The sequence below is a fragment of the Miniopterus natalensis genome, chromosome 10, assembly GCF_054644295.1.
Source record: "Miniopterus natalensis isolate mMinNat1 chromosome 10, mMinNat1.hap1, whole genome shotgun sequence".
Lineage (NCBI taxonomy): Eukaryota > Metazoa > Chordata > Mammalia > Chiroptera > Miniopteridae > Miniopterus > Miniopterus natalensis.
The window spans coordinates 55,987,298-56,007,467 of NC_142090.1; the positions used below are offsets into that span (position 1 = coordinate 55,987,298).

General features: G+C 41.5%; 1 protein-coding gene and 1 non-coding gene across 2 annotated transcripts; both read right to left on the minus strand.

The window, feature by feature from the left end:
- Positions 1-949: 949 nt before the first annotated feature.
- On the minus strand, positions 950-14,376 carry SRI (sorcin). The gene is made up of 8 exons (XM_016218899.2): positions 14,308-14,376; positions 13,348-13,431; positions 11,220-11,289; positions 6,721-6,764; positions 5,781-5,928; positions 5,474-5,587; positions 4,396-4,454; positions 950-2,527 (listed from the first exon to the last, which is right to left on the minus strand). The coding sequence occupies exons 1-8, from the start codon at positions 14,374-14,376 to the stop codon at positions 2,501-2,503; spliced, it is 615 nt and encodes a 204-aa protein (XP_016074385.2). The 3' UTR covers positions 950-2,500.
- A 1,459-nt stretch (positions 14,377-15,835) lies between these two features.
- On the minus strand, positions 15,836-15,983 carry LOC148092266 (U4 spliceosomal RNA). The gene has a single exon (XR_015715261.1). It is a non-coding gene; the product is annotated as a U4 spliceosomal RNA (small nuclear RNA).
- Between the last annotated feature and the right edge of the window lie 4,187 nt (positions 15,984-20,170).

The following is a 20,170-nucleotide window of genomic DNA, read 5'->3' on the forward strand; positions in this document are numbered from 1 at the left end:
AAGTCTTCAGGTTTCACTTCACAGCTTTGCCAGAAAAAAACGGCTGTGAAGTGGGAGAGGGTGCACCGGAGGTATATAGTGAATGAAACACACCACCCAGCATAAAATAGAAATAAGGCAACACGAGATTCACTTGTAATGAAGACTTCGGCTGTAATTAAAGAAAGGAGATGTATAGGTCAAATTTGTCAAGGGGAAGGAAACTTTCTAACTGCAGAGGCGCGCTGAAGACCAGTCTCCATGCTTTCGGAAAGAAACAGCGAAAGTAGAAGGGGAGGAGATAAGGAGACTTGCCACAAGGTATCAATAATTAAAACTGAATTGGGTATTTCAGAGACATGGTTTTGTAATACTTTAGCACTTACCCGAAAACAAATTCAGAATGATGGTAGATGCAGCTCACCTCGGGACTTATCAAGGCAGTCGGATGGTTAAAATATGGCCCATAACCTTGAGTCAGCAAGGGCCTTCTTGTCATATGCGTCATCCAGAAAACGGCCCTTTCCTTAAATTGACTTCTTCAGAGGATCCTGGTGAGTCCGAAGCCAACAGCAGGGGCTGGGACTCGGAGGGTGTTCCCTCCTGGTCCTCTGAACTCCCTTTGGCCCTTTTCTGGACAGCTCAGGACCAAGCCAAGCTTTGTGCCTCAGACAATACATCTGGAATGAAGCCTACACTCACCACATAATAGAGGGTGGGGCAAAAGTAGGTTTACAATTGTGAGTACGCAAAAGTTTGTTCTTGTATTACTGTTTATTGTATTTTTCACACGAACAACTGTAAACCTACTTCTGCCCCACCCTGTATAAAGCAGGCTTGCTTCACAGTCTACTACGTAGCCCAGGTGTGACTACTTGACATAAATATGTAAGTTAGGGTTGAATAAATGCATATAAAATGAATATACTTTTTTTAGCAATATTTGAAAAAATAACCGGTGAAATGTGGCTAACGATGCTTAGAAATGCTTTATTTTCATCGGTTAACATCACATTATGCTCTAAAATTATACAGGTATTTTACTGGCAGGGAGAAAACAGACTGATTTCATTATTTTATCTGTTAAGCAATCTTGCATAAAAGAGCAAACCAGGCCAGCTTTAAATGTTAACAGAAACAATTTGGTATTTATGATACCAACATACATTTTCATAGTTAGATTTACCCCAGAGGTAATAGATGGGGAAATTGAGGCTCTGAGATTATATAAAATGATCAAACCACATGAACAGGTGTCCCCCCAAAATGTATGCACACTTTAACAGTTGATAGGCTCAATTTTGAAAATGAAATGTATTCTAATAAACACTGCCTTTATAATTATACAAAGTATGTGTATACATTTGGGGGGGGCACCCTATATAGTAAGAGGCACAGCCAGCATTAGAATCCAGATCTTACTTAAAAAAGCACACGGTTCAAAATTTTTCTAAAAAGCCCTCCACTATAAATGTAATACTTGCTTATCAAAGAACATTTGGAAAAGTAGTAGGAAGGAAGAAAATGAACTCATGATCCTGACACCCAGTGGCAGTCACATCAACATTCTGGTACACAATTTCCAGATCTTTTTGCTGCGTATATTTTTTAATGTAAGTGTGAACACATGGCATATCAAAATGAAAGTATCAATATTTAAAAAATTAACATCAGATTTTAAAAGGAAAGCACACACATTATAGAAAACTTGGAAAATACTGAAACACATAAAGTAAGTTAAATCACCTAGAACTCTATTAGCCAAAATAATTATAGTTAAAATTTTCGTATATTCCCTTAGTCTTTTTCTGTTATTTTTCTTTTATACATAGTTAAGCTCATAAAGTACAAGGTTTTTAAGTCTGGTTAACAAAGGTCTACGTGGATGATGATGAAGATCTCGGTGACAGACAGTATTTGCCACTCAAATTATTTAATAGGTTTTCGAGAGACAGAATAATCACTCCTGTTCCCGTCCATTCATATGGCCATCAAAACATCTGTAAGCCTTAAAGCTGCACTAAGTTTCCACTAAGGTGAACCCTGACATGGATTACCACGGGTTTTTTTGCATCCAAGTAGGTGTAAAACATTTTACACGGTAAGATACTGCACACATAAAGCTCTCAAGACCATGCAAAAGCCCTTCTAGGAGATGAATAGCAACAACTGCATCATGGTTTTAGTATCCTACAGTGAAAAGTATATAATGTGCCTTAGACATTTTTGCACACTTAAAAGTTCACATAAAAACAGGTTTAGCAAGAAGAAAAGGCGTATGACAAATGGCTCAAGGAACTTCTAAACAGTGTAATGGAACTGATCTTATATTAATAAAATTCCAAAGAATTTATTATCTAAACTGAAAACAAAAACCTCAGATGTACATAAAGTAATAAACCTTTACAACAGCTGTTAAGGAAAAGTGGCGAAGCAAGTTTACATGCGTTACTGAAGGCAAGCGAAGAGCAAGAGAGCTCCAGCTGGAATGTCGGTGATGTTCACACAGCGTCCTCTTGGTTTAAATACTCATGACACACTGAATGAACTGAAAGAGAAAAGTCAGCATTACACTGCAGATCTCTTAAGCTTAATACACCCTAACTTATTTTTAGGCAGCTTACTTTTTCGTATTCTAATCTGAATTATGGATTTCAAAAAAACCCTTTATAAAATAAGAGTAAATAACGTATGGAAAGGCTCATTTTTTTGAGGGAAGCAGTCTAATATAAAACCCAGTGGGTAGCCCGGCAGGTGGCTCAGTTGACTGGAACGTTGTCCCATACACCAAAAAGGTTGTGGGTTCAATTCCTGGTCTGGGCATGAATAGGAGGCAACCGATCAATGTTTCTCTCTAACCTCGATGTTTCTCTCTTTCTCTCTCCCCATTCCTCTCTCTCTAAAATCAATAAGCATACCCTTGGGTGAAGGTTAAAAAAAAAACAAACAAAAAACAATGGGTTTCTCACATCAAAGCTTACCAGAAGTAGATTTTACTCCAATGGATAAAGAATTATTTAAATTCCAAATACTATAAATATCATCTAAGACTCTAAAATGGTCATGGTCAAAGGTACCTATTCCCAAAAAGAAGTAATAGTTGAGTTTATACGTTTATATCATGTGGGGACTTCCAAACTGCACAGGATTACCCCATTATTCTAACGGAGCTCCTTTAAATAGTTTCTTCCCTCAAAACCTGCTGAATTAATTAAGTGGTAGCATGCAAGTATATGTGTGCACATAAACAGATTCTCTGACCCTTCTGCAATTCAGAAACCCAGTTTAGAAGCATTGGCATGTGCTGTGAAATGTCTGCTGGCTCCACCACTAAACACACACCAATAGACCCTGTTTTCTCTTATCAATTTTCTTTTCCACTCTTCTAACACCAGGGAGGACTGTGCACTGCTAATCCTCGCAGCATTCCTGCAAGGCCAAGCTGACTGGTCCCATTTCAGGGAAAAGGAAACTAAGGGTCAAGATGTTTAGGTATCTCCTAAGTGGCCCCATCTGAGGCCAAAGGCTGTGCACCTTCCACTCCACAGGCTGCCTCTCCTTTGGAAACAGTGACGGGACTGTCACCTGAGAAGTTGCACGCTAAAGAGAATACATCTTGAAGCAGAAAAAATAAACATATTTACACACAAGCCTTTTTAAAGTATAAGTAAGTGCAGCAGCTGCATCTTTGTATTCTGTAATGGAGAAACACTTGGTTTACTCGGTTACCACAGTGATTTTATTCTACAAGTAATTTTTTAAGAAATCAATGGCTTTAAAGCAAAACATGAAGGAACAACTAAACATCTCCCTAGCTGTGTTAAATATAGCAAACTAATACAAGCAAATATGGCCCTTGGTTACATTCACACTGGTGACTGGCCTTATCCTGCCTCATTTAGAGTGGCTGTTTAGTAAACACGTTGTTTTAAATTGTGATGTAAGTTTGTGCCTGACGTCCTCCATGAAGGACACGGGTGTGTCAAATACAGTTTTGAATTGTTAGTTACTTCTCAGTGACTGAGATGAAGGCAAAGGCAGATACAACATCTGCATGATGTTTTTGAAGGACATTTCTGATTGAAATGTCACAACAGCCCAGTGAAGAAGGCCTTATGACTACTTCTTCCCTCAAACAGCCCTGGAGCAATGAAGAAACCTGCCTAAGTGGCCCAGCTCGTGAGTGGGACAAGCCGGGCTTTGACCTAAGCCTTCTAATGCAAAGCAAAGAGTGGCCTAGGGATAAGATATTCAAATAATAGATGAAATTCATAAATTTTGAATGGTAACTCCTAACCATTTAAGCCTGGATTCCTCGGGCATCCTTATGATGCTCCTAACAGGTAACTTGAAAAGGGATGCCCATTTGGTGTATGTCGTATCCATCTACTCAGTTCTGAATTCAATGAGACTTACATCATCATATGGGAAATTCACGACACCTTGCTGAGCAGTATCCCGTCTTCGAAAGCTGTCTGTAAAACACGACAGTAAAATTTGTGGGTTTTTTTTAAACATCTTATATGAACGCACAAGAGTTAATTATTTTGGCTTTGGGTTCACACTGCAGTAACATTTAATTGTACAACTAGCCGACATAACCAAAACACCAAAGCAGTCAAACACCAAAGCATTTCTATTCATATTCAACTGTATGAATATGAATAGAAATAACATACAACGAAGTAATACAATGTCCAGAAGTTGGCCTACTGTCGTTTTCAATGTGCAGTTGGAAGAAAACATTCCAAAGTCAGTAAAAGCCATGTGACTTCTGAGGCCATTACTTAATTTTGATGAAAACACAGAATTTCAACCTCCTTAATATCATGATATTGTTTAATTAGAAAATGGACTGAGTCCCTACTATGACAAATGGGCTGTGATAAAGTATTCCACCCATTTGAGCTCTGCCCTATTGAAAAGAATTTAATTAAAAATCTGCCCTCAAATTTTTGTTAGGATGAATAAAAATTATAAAACCCAAATTAAAGACTAAAAAGAAATGGAACAAGAAAAGGTATACAAAAGAAAGAAAAAGAATAAAAGGAATAGAAAGTACAGAGATTATTGATATCTCATCATTTAAGAAATACACCTGAAATAGATGATCACTATTTTAAATTACTCTCCATCAGGAGGAACCAGGAAAGAGAGCTACAAATGAGTAATTTCACTCTCTTCAAATATTTCACATACTAGGGAGAAGTCACAGAATACTGTTCATACTCCGATCAAAAAATTTGTTATGTTTTGGAACATTTCAGTAAAATTCAGTCAGGGTGTTTTAAATGGCAGATCATGTACAAATCTGAAAAAATATCTGAAAAAAAGTATTCTGCTAGATAAGTTTAACAGCAATGTTAAAAAGCCACATAAGTTAGAAGAAGAAAAAAGATTGGGACAATAAAAGTTCAGAAGCACCGGGAAACGAAATGTCATAACAGCTTGTGTCGTCCTGGCCTATGGTGACGACACCCTCTAAAGAACACACCTGTCAGAGCACGCAGCTTGACGCAGCAGGCGATGTAGTCATCGAAGGCGATCTTTCCATTGGTGCTGTATCGTTTTGCAATTGAATTCACAGCCTGGGGACTCAACCGAAATCCTAAAAGGAAGAAAATTCATTCAGCCAAAAAAAGTTAAAAGGATTACAGAAAGATCATTAAACTAATCAAGCACATTTTTGTAAGACTGAGAGCACTATGAATACACAATACTTTGAGAATAAAGAAAGTGCCTTCATGGAGCACTTAGTTTTAGAAATTAAAAAAAAGAAAATTCCTCCTCCCCATACCTACCCATTGTTGTGAGGGCCTTCTGCAATTCTTGAGGTTCCACTGTTCCACTCCTATCGCTGTCAAAACTGATGAAATGTTGTCTCCAGCCATTCAGCACAGACCAGAGTTCTTTAAATTCACTGAAACCCATCGTGCCTGACAGATCTCTCTGAACTGCAATTAAGGATTAAAACATTGTTTTTTGGGGCAACGTTTTCTAACGATTAAATCAAAGATCAAGGATAAGGAAATATGATGTTCTTTCCGCTACAAGGGTTAAACATGTTCCACGTTCTCCTTGGTGTGCTCTAACAGAAAGATACTCTAATAGTATAATAAACAGGGCCTAAGGAGAAAAAGCCCTGAGTCCAGTTTTTCATTGAGGGGACAAAGATAATCTATGTGATGTGATTACAAGGAAATGACATGGTCATTGTGAGCCACATGTAAAAACCACTCTTGTTACTGGAACTGGCTGTGCTTTCTGGGTGCCCTAGGCTCTGCTGAATTCCTTCTGTCCTGTGGTCCTTGTTGGCCCAAACACTCCCTACGAAAGCCAGCCCTCCCAGAGAGGTTTCACTTTTGAAAACGAGGTGAAATGGAAGGCACTATAGGGTCAGCACTTGCTAAACTGATTCCAACAACTGTGCTGTGAAAATTCCACTGACTGAAGGTCAGGTGAGAGTGTGTGACAGAGCAATCACTGTTAAAGCAAAGTTTCCCTGACCACTCCCAGTTCTACACTGCTCTCCCACGATGCTTCCTTAAACTCTTGAACCTACATTCTATTTACTAAGCTTCCTTCCTTTTTCCAAATTCCATCTTAAAAGCTAATGATTTTAGAAACATTTTTTGGTCATTTGTCACTGTGTTTTTACCAGGTATTCTTAGATGAATTCCTTTAGGGAGGAATTTTTTGACAAGAAAAAATACTCTAGGCAGCAATCCAGGTAAAGGATACATCCAGCATTGAAACCATAAGCCGACAAGTCTCCAGGTTAAAAGCTGTTAAATCAAGAAAAGTACATGAATATTAATATAATCTCAAAAATTCACATTACATTAGACATACATTAATTAGGAATATGACTTAATACACTTTTTTTTATTTTGTTAATCTTTACCTGAAGATATTTTTTCCATTGATTTTTTACAGAGAGTGGAAGGGAGGTGAGGTTGGGGTGGGGGGGAGAGAAAAAAACATCAGTGTGAGAGAGACACATTGATTGGTTGCCTCCTGCATGTGCCCCAACCAGGGCCAGGGATCGATCCTGCAACCCAGGTATATGCCCTTGACTAAGAATCAAACCCTCGACCCTTCGATGCAAAGGCAGATGCTCCAACCACTGAGCAACACCAGCCAGGGCATATACACTTTTATTTTTATATGCTACTCAGTTTATGTGGACCTAAATTATTTGGAGCTTTGAAGTAGATTCAGTCCAGACAGGATTCCTTCTAAAACCCAAATTTGATTTTAACAACTTTATAGGAATCTTTTATAAAAGTATTGTCTAGTACTGTTAATACTTTTAGGTGTGAATATGGTTTTGAAGTTGGGGGGGGGGAGGGAAGGTGTCCTTATCTTTTATGAAAGGAAACACTAAAGTTATTTGTAGGTGAAATTACTAAGAAATCTGGAATGTGCTTCAGAAGAAAAGGGGCAGTGTTATAGATGAAGCAAGAATGGTAACACAGTGATCCCTGCTGAAGCTGAGTGATGGGTGCACAGAAGTTCACTGTATAATTATCTCTATTCTTGGATAGGCTTAACATTTTCTATAACATACTCTTTTAAAAATATATTTCTTACCTTTGAAACTGTAATAGAGTGAGTTTAATTTATGGTAATGAACCACACTCTATTATATCCACCATGAGTAGGAAGGTAGGGGTGCTTTGTTGCTACTCATAATTGACTATAAATAGCTGGTCTGCTAGTTCTTTGTCTAATCATACTTTTCTTTCTTTTCCCTTTAATGTCAGGCACTGAACAGTAACCTCCTACCTCAAATAGCCTGACCTCTTTTCATACACAGTAAGCTTATATATGAATCCAGATGACCACACTTTCTAGAACTGCGTTTTGAATAAGAGTGCTCTGGAGTTAGACACAATGAGGACTTAGAGACTCCTTCCTAGGAAGAAAGACTTCATAGAAGCAGCAGCATTTAGGCCAAACCTCGAATGACATAAAGATGGGGGGCATGTGGTGACAGCCAAGTAGAGCTAGGGGCCAGCAAAGAAGCAGGAAAGTCCAGGGCAGGCAAAGAAGTGGGAGGATCTAAGTACCTTTCAATAAGGCTACATTACAACGGATCTTGAATTCTTAATAAACTGTTTAGCTTTTATTTTATAGGCATCATGGAGCTACTCTAGATTTTTAGAGGAGTGTGACAAGTTAGAGCTGTGTTTCAGAAAGAACAGAAATCTGGTCATTTTCTGTGAGGGTTTAAAAGACGGAATGCAATGGGAAGGGAACAAAAGTGAATAAACAGAAAAGTCACCGTTCCAGGCAGTGCTAAGGACTGGAATGCTGAGGTCTAGTAAGTTTGGGTGAGGAAACTTCTGCTCAGTATTACTCGTATTTTACCCCCAGAAAAAGCTTTTAGTAATACTAATTCTATTTTAAATAATTTCAAAAAAATCTTCACTATAATTTTACCTTTACTCTTCTTCTCTAGCTTATTTTACCAGAATGCTTCAAATAGCTTTTCTTCTAGTAGAAATCCACAATGTGCCATGGCCGGTTTGGCTCAGTGGTTAGAGCGTCGGCCCTCGCACTGAAGGGTCCCAGGTTCTAGTCCGGCCAAGCTCACGTACCTCGACGGCAGGCTCACTCCCTGGCCCCAGTAGGGGCTCGTGTGGGAGGCAACCAATTCATGTGTCTCTCACATGGATGATTCTCTTTCCCCCTTCTACTCTGAAAAAGCAGTGGGAAAAATATCCTCAGGTGATGATTAAAAGCAAGAAATCCACAATGGAACAGACCCAGCAGGAAAGCCCCATCTCCAGCTGTTCTCTCAGCTGCACCACAGAGGATCTACACTCAAAGCAAAAAGAGAAGCTGAATGACTGCCTTACAGAGCAGGGGTGGGGAACCTTTTTTCTGCCAAGGGCCATTTGGATATTTTATAACATCATTCTTGGGCTACACAAAATTATCAACTTAAAAATTAGCTATAAAAAAAGCTCCCAGATTTACTGAATTTCGAATCCCGCCTGTGGGTGCCTTGGCAGGGCTAGACCAAATAATTTCACGGGCCTTATACAGCCCGAGGGCTGGACATTCCCTACCCCTGGACCAGAGCAACTGCTCGCCCTCATCAACTCCACCTCTAGGTGTGGCTGCTTATTAAACAGGATAAAAAGGTGCCTGTAGGCACTGGGCTGGAGTATATCCTCTCGCCCCCTATCTGTGCTGTTCTGGTTTGGAAGCTGGACTTGTAAGACCCGTGAATGTATCATTTCTGTATTACAAAACTCGGTCTGACATCTCTGAAGCACCAGGATTCCATGGTTCAGTACAGCCTCCACCACCAGATGAAGCAGGCAAATGAATTCAATGCCATGGCCGGCCTGATGACCCAGGAAATGTCTCCTCTGTAGCACAATGACTTAAGGCCATCATGAAGTACGGCTTTCTCAAATGATATTTTTAAAAGGACTGCTTTCCAAGGCTACATAAGCCACTCTGTTAGTCAGATTTTAAAACCTACCACACCTCTTCTCCTGAGAGAGTGGAGAATAGTGTACGTTGTGACACAGCTGTTTGTAGACCCTGTTATTAGACCTTCTGTTCACTAGCCCCAGCTGCTTGAGGTTAATAGTTAACAATGTAAATATACTGCCTAAAACAAAACATCCCCTAATCTAGAAACTGCTTCTTTTGTTTAAGACCACATTAAATGACAGAAGTGCAAAAGCTTCCTCTTTTGTATTAATTCCCCCAACTAGGAAATATTAATAGGACACTGAAATCACATAAAACAAAGGATAAAAACAGAAATGCAAGTAGTTTAAAAAAAGAGCCAGCTAGTAAATATGCGATGTCAGTCAAAAAATGCCACTATAAATCCTCAGGTGTGCATTTTAGTTTGAGCATTTTAATTCACAGTTTCCCAGGAAGTTGGGGCTTCGATTTGATGTTCTGCCTCAATTAACAACTGGCCAAGAAGCTGGCAGCTAAAGCACTTCAGTCAAGACACTGTTGTCTACCGTGGATACCTGTCATGGTCAAGATCTGATCTGAAAAGAGGCATGTGGTATGTGTGTGGGAGGTGAGGAGAAGTCCCTGGTCAGGAGGCAGCATCTTTGCAATGGTTCCCTGTGTGTGGCTCATGGCAGAGCTTAAAGGGCAGGAAAGTGGTGTAAGTGCTCAATTACAAGGCAGCAGCTCCAGTCTGTGAGGAAATGAGGAGGAAGGGGCAAAAAAGGACTAGTGTATAGAGTTTAGAAATCAGGAATGTCCTACTTAGCCCGAACACTGTGAATGAAAAAGGGACTATGTAATAAATCTCGCAAGTCACTGGGGGGCCACGTGGCAGGCCCAGCACACTCAGTGACTGAAAGTAACCACACAGGACGGTCTGATCATAAATTCCTAACTGAGTAGGCCATGGGGGTAATCACGTCCCAGGACTGTATCTTCTCTAGCAAAGGTCAATCTTTACCCTAAGTGAGCCCTGTTAGGCATCTAGGATAACATACCTTTGAAATGTCAGAGTAATTTTCTTTCCCTACCCCTTGAAGGCACAACCTCAAGCACCAGAGCAGGAGACCAGAGTTACCTTGTTGCTGTCACCTTATTTCCCCACACACCAGCTCTATGTGCTATAAATGTTAATAATTAACTATCCTGTACCCACTGATGTAAAACTATGTGCTTCTCCATTTTGCCTTTTAACCAACCCTAGAGATTTCCCCACTTTGCTTTCTCCCGCCTCCTTAATCTACCACCAATGGGTTTCATGTACCTTTCTTATGTTTTCTCCCTCGATTCAAAATACATAAGATGAACTGCAAAGCTGCCATTCTCCAGGGCATTTTCTCAATTCATTGAGATTTTGCTTCTGGCATGTACTCAAAATTTTGGCTTAAATAAATTCTTATGAAACTTTTCTATAGGCTGGACATTCTCTCATCATTAGAGATCCCTAACCTGGCAGATTTCATTTCAGCACCTTAACTAGCCCTGTAAACTGTTTCTGCTTTGAATGACTCCAGATACATGGAACCCAAATCTAAGCAACCCACTAAGTTAGCAGGTAGCATGGAATGATTTATTAAGAACTGTTCTCAAATTCACATTTTGAAATAACAAACCAAATTTAGCTTTTGAAATTCTAAATGTTGCTGGGTCGGAAAAGCTCAGTTTCCTTGAAGGCTGCAATCATAAGCAACAGCTAAAATAGGAAACGCAAGAGTACTTCTGGAGAAACTTTGGGATTGTCAACTTACGTTTGTAGCCTCCAGCAATGCCAGACTCTGTCAGGCATCTCTGCAGTTCATCAGCATCTATCTGTCCATCCTTTGGAAAACAAAATTAGGATGAGAAATCACAACAGTAAATTGTACCCTGTAGCTCTCTGTTTACTTTCAGTATTCAATGTAGTGAAAATAACCAAAAAAATGAATATTATCATGCATGAGACTTTTTTTTTAAGGGGACACATTTCAAACATAGGCATTCTTTTCTTCAACCTACTTCCAAAAATAATTTCATGATGAAAGAAAGGCAAATTGTTCCATTCTCTTCTGCAAAAGGATAATTAGGGCCATAAACAAAAAAATGCATTTCTTAATATCAATTTCAGGCTCTATTTTAAATCATTATTACACAAGAACTGACAAAGTCAGAAAGCTGCTGACACTTATACTTTAGTATTACCAGTATCTTTTCATCATTTCCTCTAAATTCCTGAATTAGATTTGGCATAAACATTCTCAAGTATAAGGTTCCTCTCCTAATAAAACACAGTTGAATTTGGTTTCTTCCATTGATACTTGATATTTTTAAATGAATGAATAAAACTAGTTTCTGTCTTGAACTACTCTTCTGACTCTGAGGTAGGAGAGTGCCAAAGTTAAGCATTTTAAAATAAAGTAATTTACGTAGTTATTTAAAATCTTACTTCTCTTTCTAGCTTTTTGGGAGGGGGGAGCAGGGCACACAGCTAGCATCAGTAAATGAAAAGCTTGGTTCAGAGAGAGACCTTCGTGATCACCTTTGCTTGTGATGTGGTGAATGGTTTTTTCAGACCATAACTACATATATCTGGAAGATACAGGTTCCCAGTGCCTATTCATTGGCTGGCCTAGGTCAGAACTAGATATATGTTAGGGACTTAAAAATAAAATACCTAATTCCTCAAGTCCATAGGTTTTATAAGTTCTAAATGAGGAGGAGAGTCAACAATTTGAAAGATGATGGATATGCTGATACAGGCCAGGCTGCTGAAAGCTAAGCAGGTGGGGTCACTTACACGGCTGGAGGCACAGGCAATCTAAGAATGTGAGTCTTGAGCTTTGCTGTGTCTTGTGGTTTCAAAGATACAGATCATTAACAGATTAAGCAGATACTTAAAGGGAAGCTCTTTCAGGTTTAGACTCAATTTTCCACTCAGTTTCTCAAACTGTATTTCTTAGAGTGCTAGTCTAAAAGGTGGCCTTAGGCTTTTATCCCCTATATTCTACAGCACTTCCACATTAAGATTGTGTTATTTCTAGCTTTTGATCAAAACAAAGCTAAGCTGAATTTATATGAGCAAACATCATCTGGACCACACCTGGGTTACACCAACAGAGCATTTACCATACACGGTGACCTCCTGAACTAGCCAAGTGTCCTCCCTCAGTGTACACCACCACTTGTCATACAACTCAGAATGTAAAGAAGTGCAAGGTCTTGGAGAGCAGACCTTCATCCCCTCTTTGGGTCTACAGGCCACAACACCTAATAAGGACACAGAAGAGCTAACCTAGTAACAGCATCTCCATCAAAGTGAAACTAAACTGTTCACAAGATTAACTTCTGATAGTAAAAAAAAAAAAGAGTAGTAACTTTCTTATTTTGAAGCTGGTGGGTTTTTCCCATAAATACCTATTTCCTAAGGGGGTAATGGACTAACAGTTAAAGTCAACCCAAAGAAGGCATCCATTAGAATCTGGCTGCAGAATTACCAGTACATTTAAGTTGTACAAACCAGGGATTTATGTTCACCAGATCAGCGATTTCTTCTTTGGATACCACCCTGGACCCTCACAATTCAGTTCTAAAGACACCTTTCTACCTCAGGGATCTTCAGAAGGAATTCACAACCCCCCCTCTTCTGTTCAATAATGACCCTAATTCAATCACAAGTTTAGTTTTGAATTGAACTACCGTCAACACCACTAACACTTTATCCTAATTTGTTCTGAATATTCAGAAATAAGTAACTGACTATGAACCCCCCCCCCCCCTTTTTTATTTGTAGAAGCAAAGGGATTCTTATCCGGAGGAAAGGTCGTTTTTCTGGCCACTATAATAAAAACGAATACAAATGTAGACTCTGATGAGTCTTTCATATGAACGGAAAAAGCTAACCTGTCCAGCTACTGAAGCAAAGTAACCATACAGCGGATCCTGCGTCTGTCCGGGAAACGCAGGCCCTCCCGGGGCCGCTCCGTACTGTAAAACAGAGAACAAGTTCAGTATCGCGCAGCTGAATCGAGTTTCCTTCTTTCAGCACCGAGCCTTTGTGCAAAGCCCTTCACTTCAGTTACCTCCCCACCGCCCGCACTGACTGCAATCACTCTGCCCCCTTCCTCCATTCTCACTCCAGGGTCATTTAAAAACTGGAGGCTTGGACCAAAATGAATGGTCCTGGCGGCGACATCTGCGTACGCGAGGCGACTTGAAATCCCCGTTAACCTTCCGGGTGAGTAATTGCAACCCAGGCAAGCAATTTAAGAGCCGGCTTACACTTATTTTTACAGCGTTTTATGGTATTTTCAAAGCGTCTGGGGCAGGTGCAGCCGGGGAGGGGCAGGGAGTGTCCGGGCCGGGCGATTGCGCCGCGAGGGCACACTGTGTCCTGGAAACAGTTCCCACGACGACGCGCATCCCGGGCGCGGGGCGGGGGGCGTCCTTCCGAGGACCGCACTCCGGCGGTCCTGCCCTGACCTCTTTTTCTCACTTTTAAAGGGACAAGTAGATGTCCGGGCCGTTCTAGGTGAAAATGGCTGTGGCTCTTGGGGAAAACACAGAGGGAGGGGGAGGAAGCCAACACCCAGTTGGCACAATTTCACGCCGCGTATCCGAGGGTCCCAAGGTGGGCTTCTGGGGTCGCAATCCACCCGCGCCTCGGCCCCGCGCAGCCCCCCGTGGGGAGACGGAGGGGACCGAGAGGAGGAGGGGGCCAGAGAAAGAAGCCGAAAGGTGTGGGGCGAGGCGGGGGGCAGGGAGAAGCCGGGGCGGAAGGCTCTCGGGGAGCCGCCCCAGCAAGGCCGCCAACGTGGCCTCTCGGCGTCCCGAGTGTCCAAGGGTCGCGCGGGCTGCACTTACCCCGCCTGGGTAGTACCCGCCGCCGGCGCCGGGGTGCCCGGGATGGCCGGGGTGCCCGGGGTAAGCCATGGTGCAGACTGCGCCGCCGCAGCCCCGCGCGCCGCCCGTCCCCGCCCGGGCCGCCCCGGGTCGCACCACCCGGCGGGGGACGCGCCCCGGAGCCGCCGCCGCCCGCCCCGGCTCGGCTGCGGCCTCGGCCCCCTGCCTGCGCCCCACCCGCCTTATATCCCACGTGCCCAGGCCGTGCGTCCTCGACGGCCCCGTGAGCGACTTCGGACCCGCGAAGTCATCCACACCAGGCCCTGTCCTCCCTTCGGGACGAATGGTACATTCCAACATCAAGGCAGGGCCCCGGGAATTTTTTTTTTTTCCTTCCTCTTTGGCTATTTTCTGTCTTGTTTTTTTAAATTTTAAACAACTTTATTGGACGGGCTCCGAGCAGAGTGCAGCCTCCCTGGAAGGGGCTGAGTGTATTAGGGCAGCGCTTAGATGCCGGCGGGGAAGGAGGCGGCGTGGAAAGATCAAAATGTGAAAGCGCCAGAAACAGTGTTGCAGAAACAGAAACTTCAGGAACGGCGTGCGAGGCAGCGCTGCGCGGTCCGCTCCACGACAGCGGCTGCTCCTCGCTAGGGGACGCTGTCGCCTCAGGGTTCAGGTGGGGTCGCGGGGTACGGCCCCGGAGCACCCCGGGCGGGTGCGGGGCGGCGCGGCCAGGCGCAGACCGTGCGCCGAAAAGGAGTTTGGAATAGTATCGGGCTGAATCAGGCAAAATAAACCTTCCCTCCCAGATGACTCAGCCACTTTTTATACGAGAGGGGTTTAGAGCAAGCGAAGGGCGTGCTGGTGAGAATGTTCAGGAGGGTGAGAGAAAATGGTTTTCTTTACTCCACACGTTTTCCTTTTTCACCCGGTTGAACAGTCTGAAGCTCTACCGACGCGAGATTCTGTTTGGTTGGCTCCTGTCGTTTCAGTCATGCGGAATGTTTTTCTGAATTTTAACGTTTTTAAAATGCATTAATGAGCAAGATTCATCACAGTATTTGCAGTGGAGGTTGCACAGGAAAACTGAAGGAGCCACCAACATTGAACTAACGGGAGCATCTGCTGAGCGCGGTTCTGTGCTTGTCCACGGATCCTGGGCGGTGGTTTCCCTCGGGTCATTGTTTCCCCTTATGCGTAACTTCCCTCCAGTCTTCTTTTTTGGATACCCGAGCTCCAAAGATGAAAGTCCTGCGTTATGAGTAAAAAGTTCTAATAGTCCCTGTTGTCTCATATCGAGTAAACTATATATTATCTGTTTTGTGTTTGATTCAGAAAGTAAATTACTGTTTTCAAATATCATAGCAATGATTGAGATAGATTGGGCATTTTTGAGTCCTTTGGCCTCTGTGGGGGTTTTTCTACCTTTTTGGTGGTAAGAACACGTAACGTGACATCCACCCTCTTAACAAAAAGTGAACTGTACAGTATTGTTAACTATATGCACAGTGTTGTACCAGATCTTTAGAACCTTTTCATTTATTTATTTTTTAGTTCATTCTCCATAAAGTGTCAAAAATTGCCAATGCTGACAGCATTTCAAGTCGTCACTGTGGCGTATTGGGAAAAGTTTTCAATTAGTAATAATCGCACCTCGGATAAACCCCATTGGCTATGATAGGGCCACTGCCAAAGCTAGAGCCTTTTTATCTTGCATGACTGAAACTCTATACCCACCGAACAACTCCTCATTGTTCCATAGCCACTGAACGATTTCCTTCTAACTCCGGCCCCTTTCTACTTTCCGTTTCTTTAAGTCTGACTACTTTAGATACCTCATATAATTGGAATCATGCAGTATTTGTCTTTTTATTATTGGCTTATTTCACTTAGCATAAGGTCCTGGGAGTTTATCCATATTGTAGCATATGGCAGCATTTTTTAAAAATGTATTTTTATTGTTGAAAGTTTTACAGATGCCCTCTTCCTCCCCCGCCCCCCATTGACCCCTTCTATGCCGTACCCACCCCCGCCCCAGGCCTTTACCACACTATTGCCTGTGTCCATGGGTTATGCATATATGTATATAAATTCTTTGGATAATCTCTTCCTACCCCCCCACCCCCACCCCCCAACTGCCCTCTAGGATTTTCTTTCTTTGAGTCTGGATCCATTGTGGGATTGCTGGAATATATGATAGTTTTATTTTCATGTTGTATTCCATAGTGGACCGCACCATTCCACATTCCCACCAACAATGTGCAAGAGTTCCAATTTCTCCACATACTTGCCAACACTTATTGTCTTTTTTTTTTTTTATAATAACCATTCTGACAGGCATTAGGTGATCTCTCATTGTGGCTTTCATCTGCATTTCCTTGATAATTAGTGGCTTTGAGCCCTTTCTCTTCTATCTGTTGGCCATTGAAAGTCTTCTTTGGAGAAATGTCTATTTAAGTCCTTAGCCCATTTTTAAAATCAGATTATTAGTTTTATTTCTATCGAGTAGCAGGTGTTCCTTATACATATTGAGTAGCAGGTGTTCCTTATAACTCCTTACCAGATATATGTTTTGCAAATATTTTCTCCCATTTCATGGGTTGCCTTTTCACTCTGTTATTTCCTTTGCTGTGCAGAAGCTTTTTAATTTAATGTAGTCCCACTTGTTCATTTTTATTTTTGTTGCCTGTACCTTAAGTGTCATCGCCATGAAACCACTGCCAAGGCCAGTGTCATAAAGCTTTCCCCCAATGTTTTCTTCTAGGAGTTTTAAGTTTCATCTATAAAACTTACATTTAAGTCTTTAATTCATTTTGAGCTGACTTATGTGTATGGTGTAAGATAAGGGTGCAATTTCGTTCTTTTGCATATGGATATCTAGTTTTCCCAGCACCATTTGTTGAAGACAATCCTTTTTCCCATTGTGTGTTTTTGGCACTCCCGTCGAAGATAAGTTGATTGTATATGTGCGAATTTATTTCTGTGCTCTGAATTCTGTTCCTTGGCCTCTGTTTTGATGTCTGTTTCTTCAGAAAGAGCTAATTAGAAATAGTTATAAGGGATAGATGGATGGTGAGGGCAAAATTCAAAGTGGAGTGTAGGTTCTTTTGAGGCTCAAGCTTGAAAGAAGAATATAGCATATAAAATATCTGTAAGTAATACAAAATTAGCTTTGTGGATGAGCTGCTATGCACATTGTCATTTCAGTTGACTTTAGACTTCTTTCTCCTGCCCCACTACTAAAGAATTTATTTACTGGAGTGCTGCAAATGAAATTTTTACAATTATTGCTAGCAAATTGGTAAGCTGTTGCTGCTGCTTTAGTTTATGAAAAAAATTGTGGCAACTAATAGTAACAACAACAGACAAACAGATAGTACTTAAATTTAATATGTACCAGATCCTCTTCTGAACACTTTACATATTTGCTTAATTCTCGTAAAGCCACATGAGATAGATGCTATTATCATCTTCAGTTGAAGAAACAGGAGCTGAGAGAACTTGCCCAATGGAAGCAACACAGAACTGAGCTATGCTGCCAGGCTGACGGGCACTGGAGTCTGCGCTCTGCACCAGGGGGCAGAAAACTTTTTAGAGGGCCAGATAGTAAATATATTACTTTGTAGGCCTTACAGCCCCTGTGGCAACTACTGAACTCAGCCACTGTAGCACAGAAGCATCCATAGATTACACAGGAATGAATGGGTGTGGCTGTATCCCAACAACAACTTTGTATATGGACACTGAAATTTGAATTTCATAGAATTTTCACATGTCATGAAACATTATTCTTTTTTTTTTTTTTTTTTTTTACCATTAAAATATGTAGTATTTTTCTTAGCTCCCTGGTACAAAAACAGGAGGTGGGCCAGATATGGTCCTTGGGTAGTAAATAGTTAGCCAACCACTGCTAAAAACCGGTTCCTCCAGGATTCTCATTTTAAGATAAAGCTTATGGTAGCAGTGGCTGAGTCACCCTGAGGAATGATGACTTCCCTGGGGTAGGATCCTATGGATTTAGAATGGCTTCTTCAGTCTTCCCATTGCTCAGTCAGATAAGCAAAAGGAATACTGTGAAAGCTGGACCTGTCGTCTCACCCTCTGCAGTAATAGTAGCCAGAGGGCATGTACAGTGACAAAGCTGGATGCAGAGCTAGCTTTTCGATGTTTATCCATGTGACGTGGGCATTTTTATTCATAGTCTGAGTATTGACAAACCTAAAAATTTCAGGAAAAAATACTCCATAAGAACTTGACAAAGATGGAGCTGAATGTACTTTTATGGTTTTGATATTCATTCCAGTGGACAGGGTGAAGGGGGAGGGTGAGAGAAATAAGCAACTTTAGTAAGTTCTTGGCATGTGCCAAGCATTGTACTAGATACTTCCTTATGATATTGCACTAAAAGAACATCACTTTCCAAAGGGGGTGCAATTACGCACATTTTACAGATGCGGAAATGGAGGCTTAAGTAACTTTCTGAAAGTTACACACCAGGTCTTTGACCCCTGATCGACCTAACTCTGAAGGAGGGGTGTCTTAAAATACGAACAAACTACAAAGAAACTAAGCCAAGCTCTCGTTTTTTCTTCTTCATTGTGCTGCTTTCTGAGGAATTAGGGCAAAGGAGAGGCTGCAGAAAGAGAATTTTAGAGGTAGAAAAACTCTTCAAAGCTCAAAATATCAGCCTTGGGCAAGACCACACAAATCCTCAAAAAGTGGTACTTATTTCCTTCATTCCTAAATATGACCTAGAAGAAGAGAGTCCACTCCTCATGTCTATATTAATTTTGAACCAAATAAAAAACCCAGTGGAATAAGAACTCATTTTTATCCTTATACCTTCAAATCACAGAATCTGAGATATGGACACTACAGTCCTCAAGCCATTTAAAGAAACTCAGCAATAAAACACTCAAGCTGTACACATTAGTTAAAATAGGGGTTCCTAACTGGTACGGACATTCTGGGGAGCTAGAATACTATATTATAGGTCCTAACAATTGACTAAGTCCTGGTGAAAGGCTGTAGGAGTGACTCAGCCATACCACCATGATTGAGGGCCGTGGGCGCAGCATGGGCTGGGGAGACGGTTATAGGAGGTTTATAGACAGGGTGGGATCATGGTCATTTTGGGAAGTCATTGGGATACAGAAACCTTTGTGATTATCTTCCCCACTCGTGTGGTTTTATGAAGAAGATGAGGAACCTGAGCCTGGGAGAAGGCAAGCGATTGCCCAAGCTGACCTAGCCTGATGTAAATATTTCACTCTTCCAATTCAAGTTGGTGGCATTATTTGAATATGCCCCCCAGAGCGGCTCTTATTCTTCTGTGGTCTACCCTCCCCAGTCCCTCTGTATGTTTTCTCTTTGTCCCTGGAGAAAAGTTGATATAAAGCACTATGTGTAGTATCCAGGCTGAACTTCCTCGCTCAGAGAAGTGGTGGAAGAAATAATCTAGCTAAGGAACTACAGTTGTTTCACCACTTCCTGCAGGTGAATTAATCACCGGTCTAACATCTCTGGAAGAAATGAGCAGTGACATTTACCAGATTAAAGTCTCAACTTTCTTTTAACTCTAATGTGTATGTTTCTCTAGTCTAATTGTGTGTTAAGTGTTTAACGGGTTCCTGTAGGTCATAATGAATTACGAACCACAGCTGTCCAGTAGAACTTTCTACATACTGGAAGTATTCTGTCTCTATGCCATCCAGTATGGTAGTCACTAATTACATGTGGCTATAGAGCACATGAATTGAGGAACTAAAATTTTAATTTAATTTAATTTAATTTAAGTAACCATATGGCTACTGAACAGGTTCCTTTTCACCCATACCTTCCCTTAGTGAAGCTTATAGCTAGGATGGGTGATCAAGATTAACCA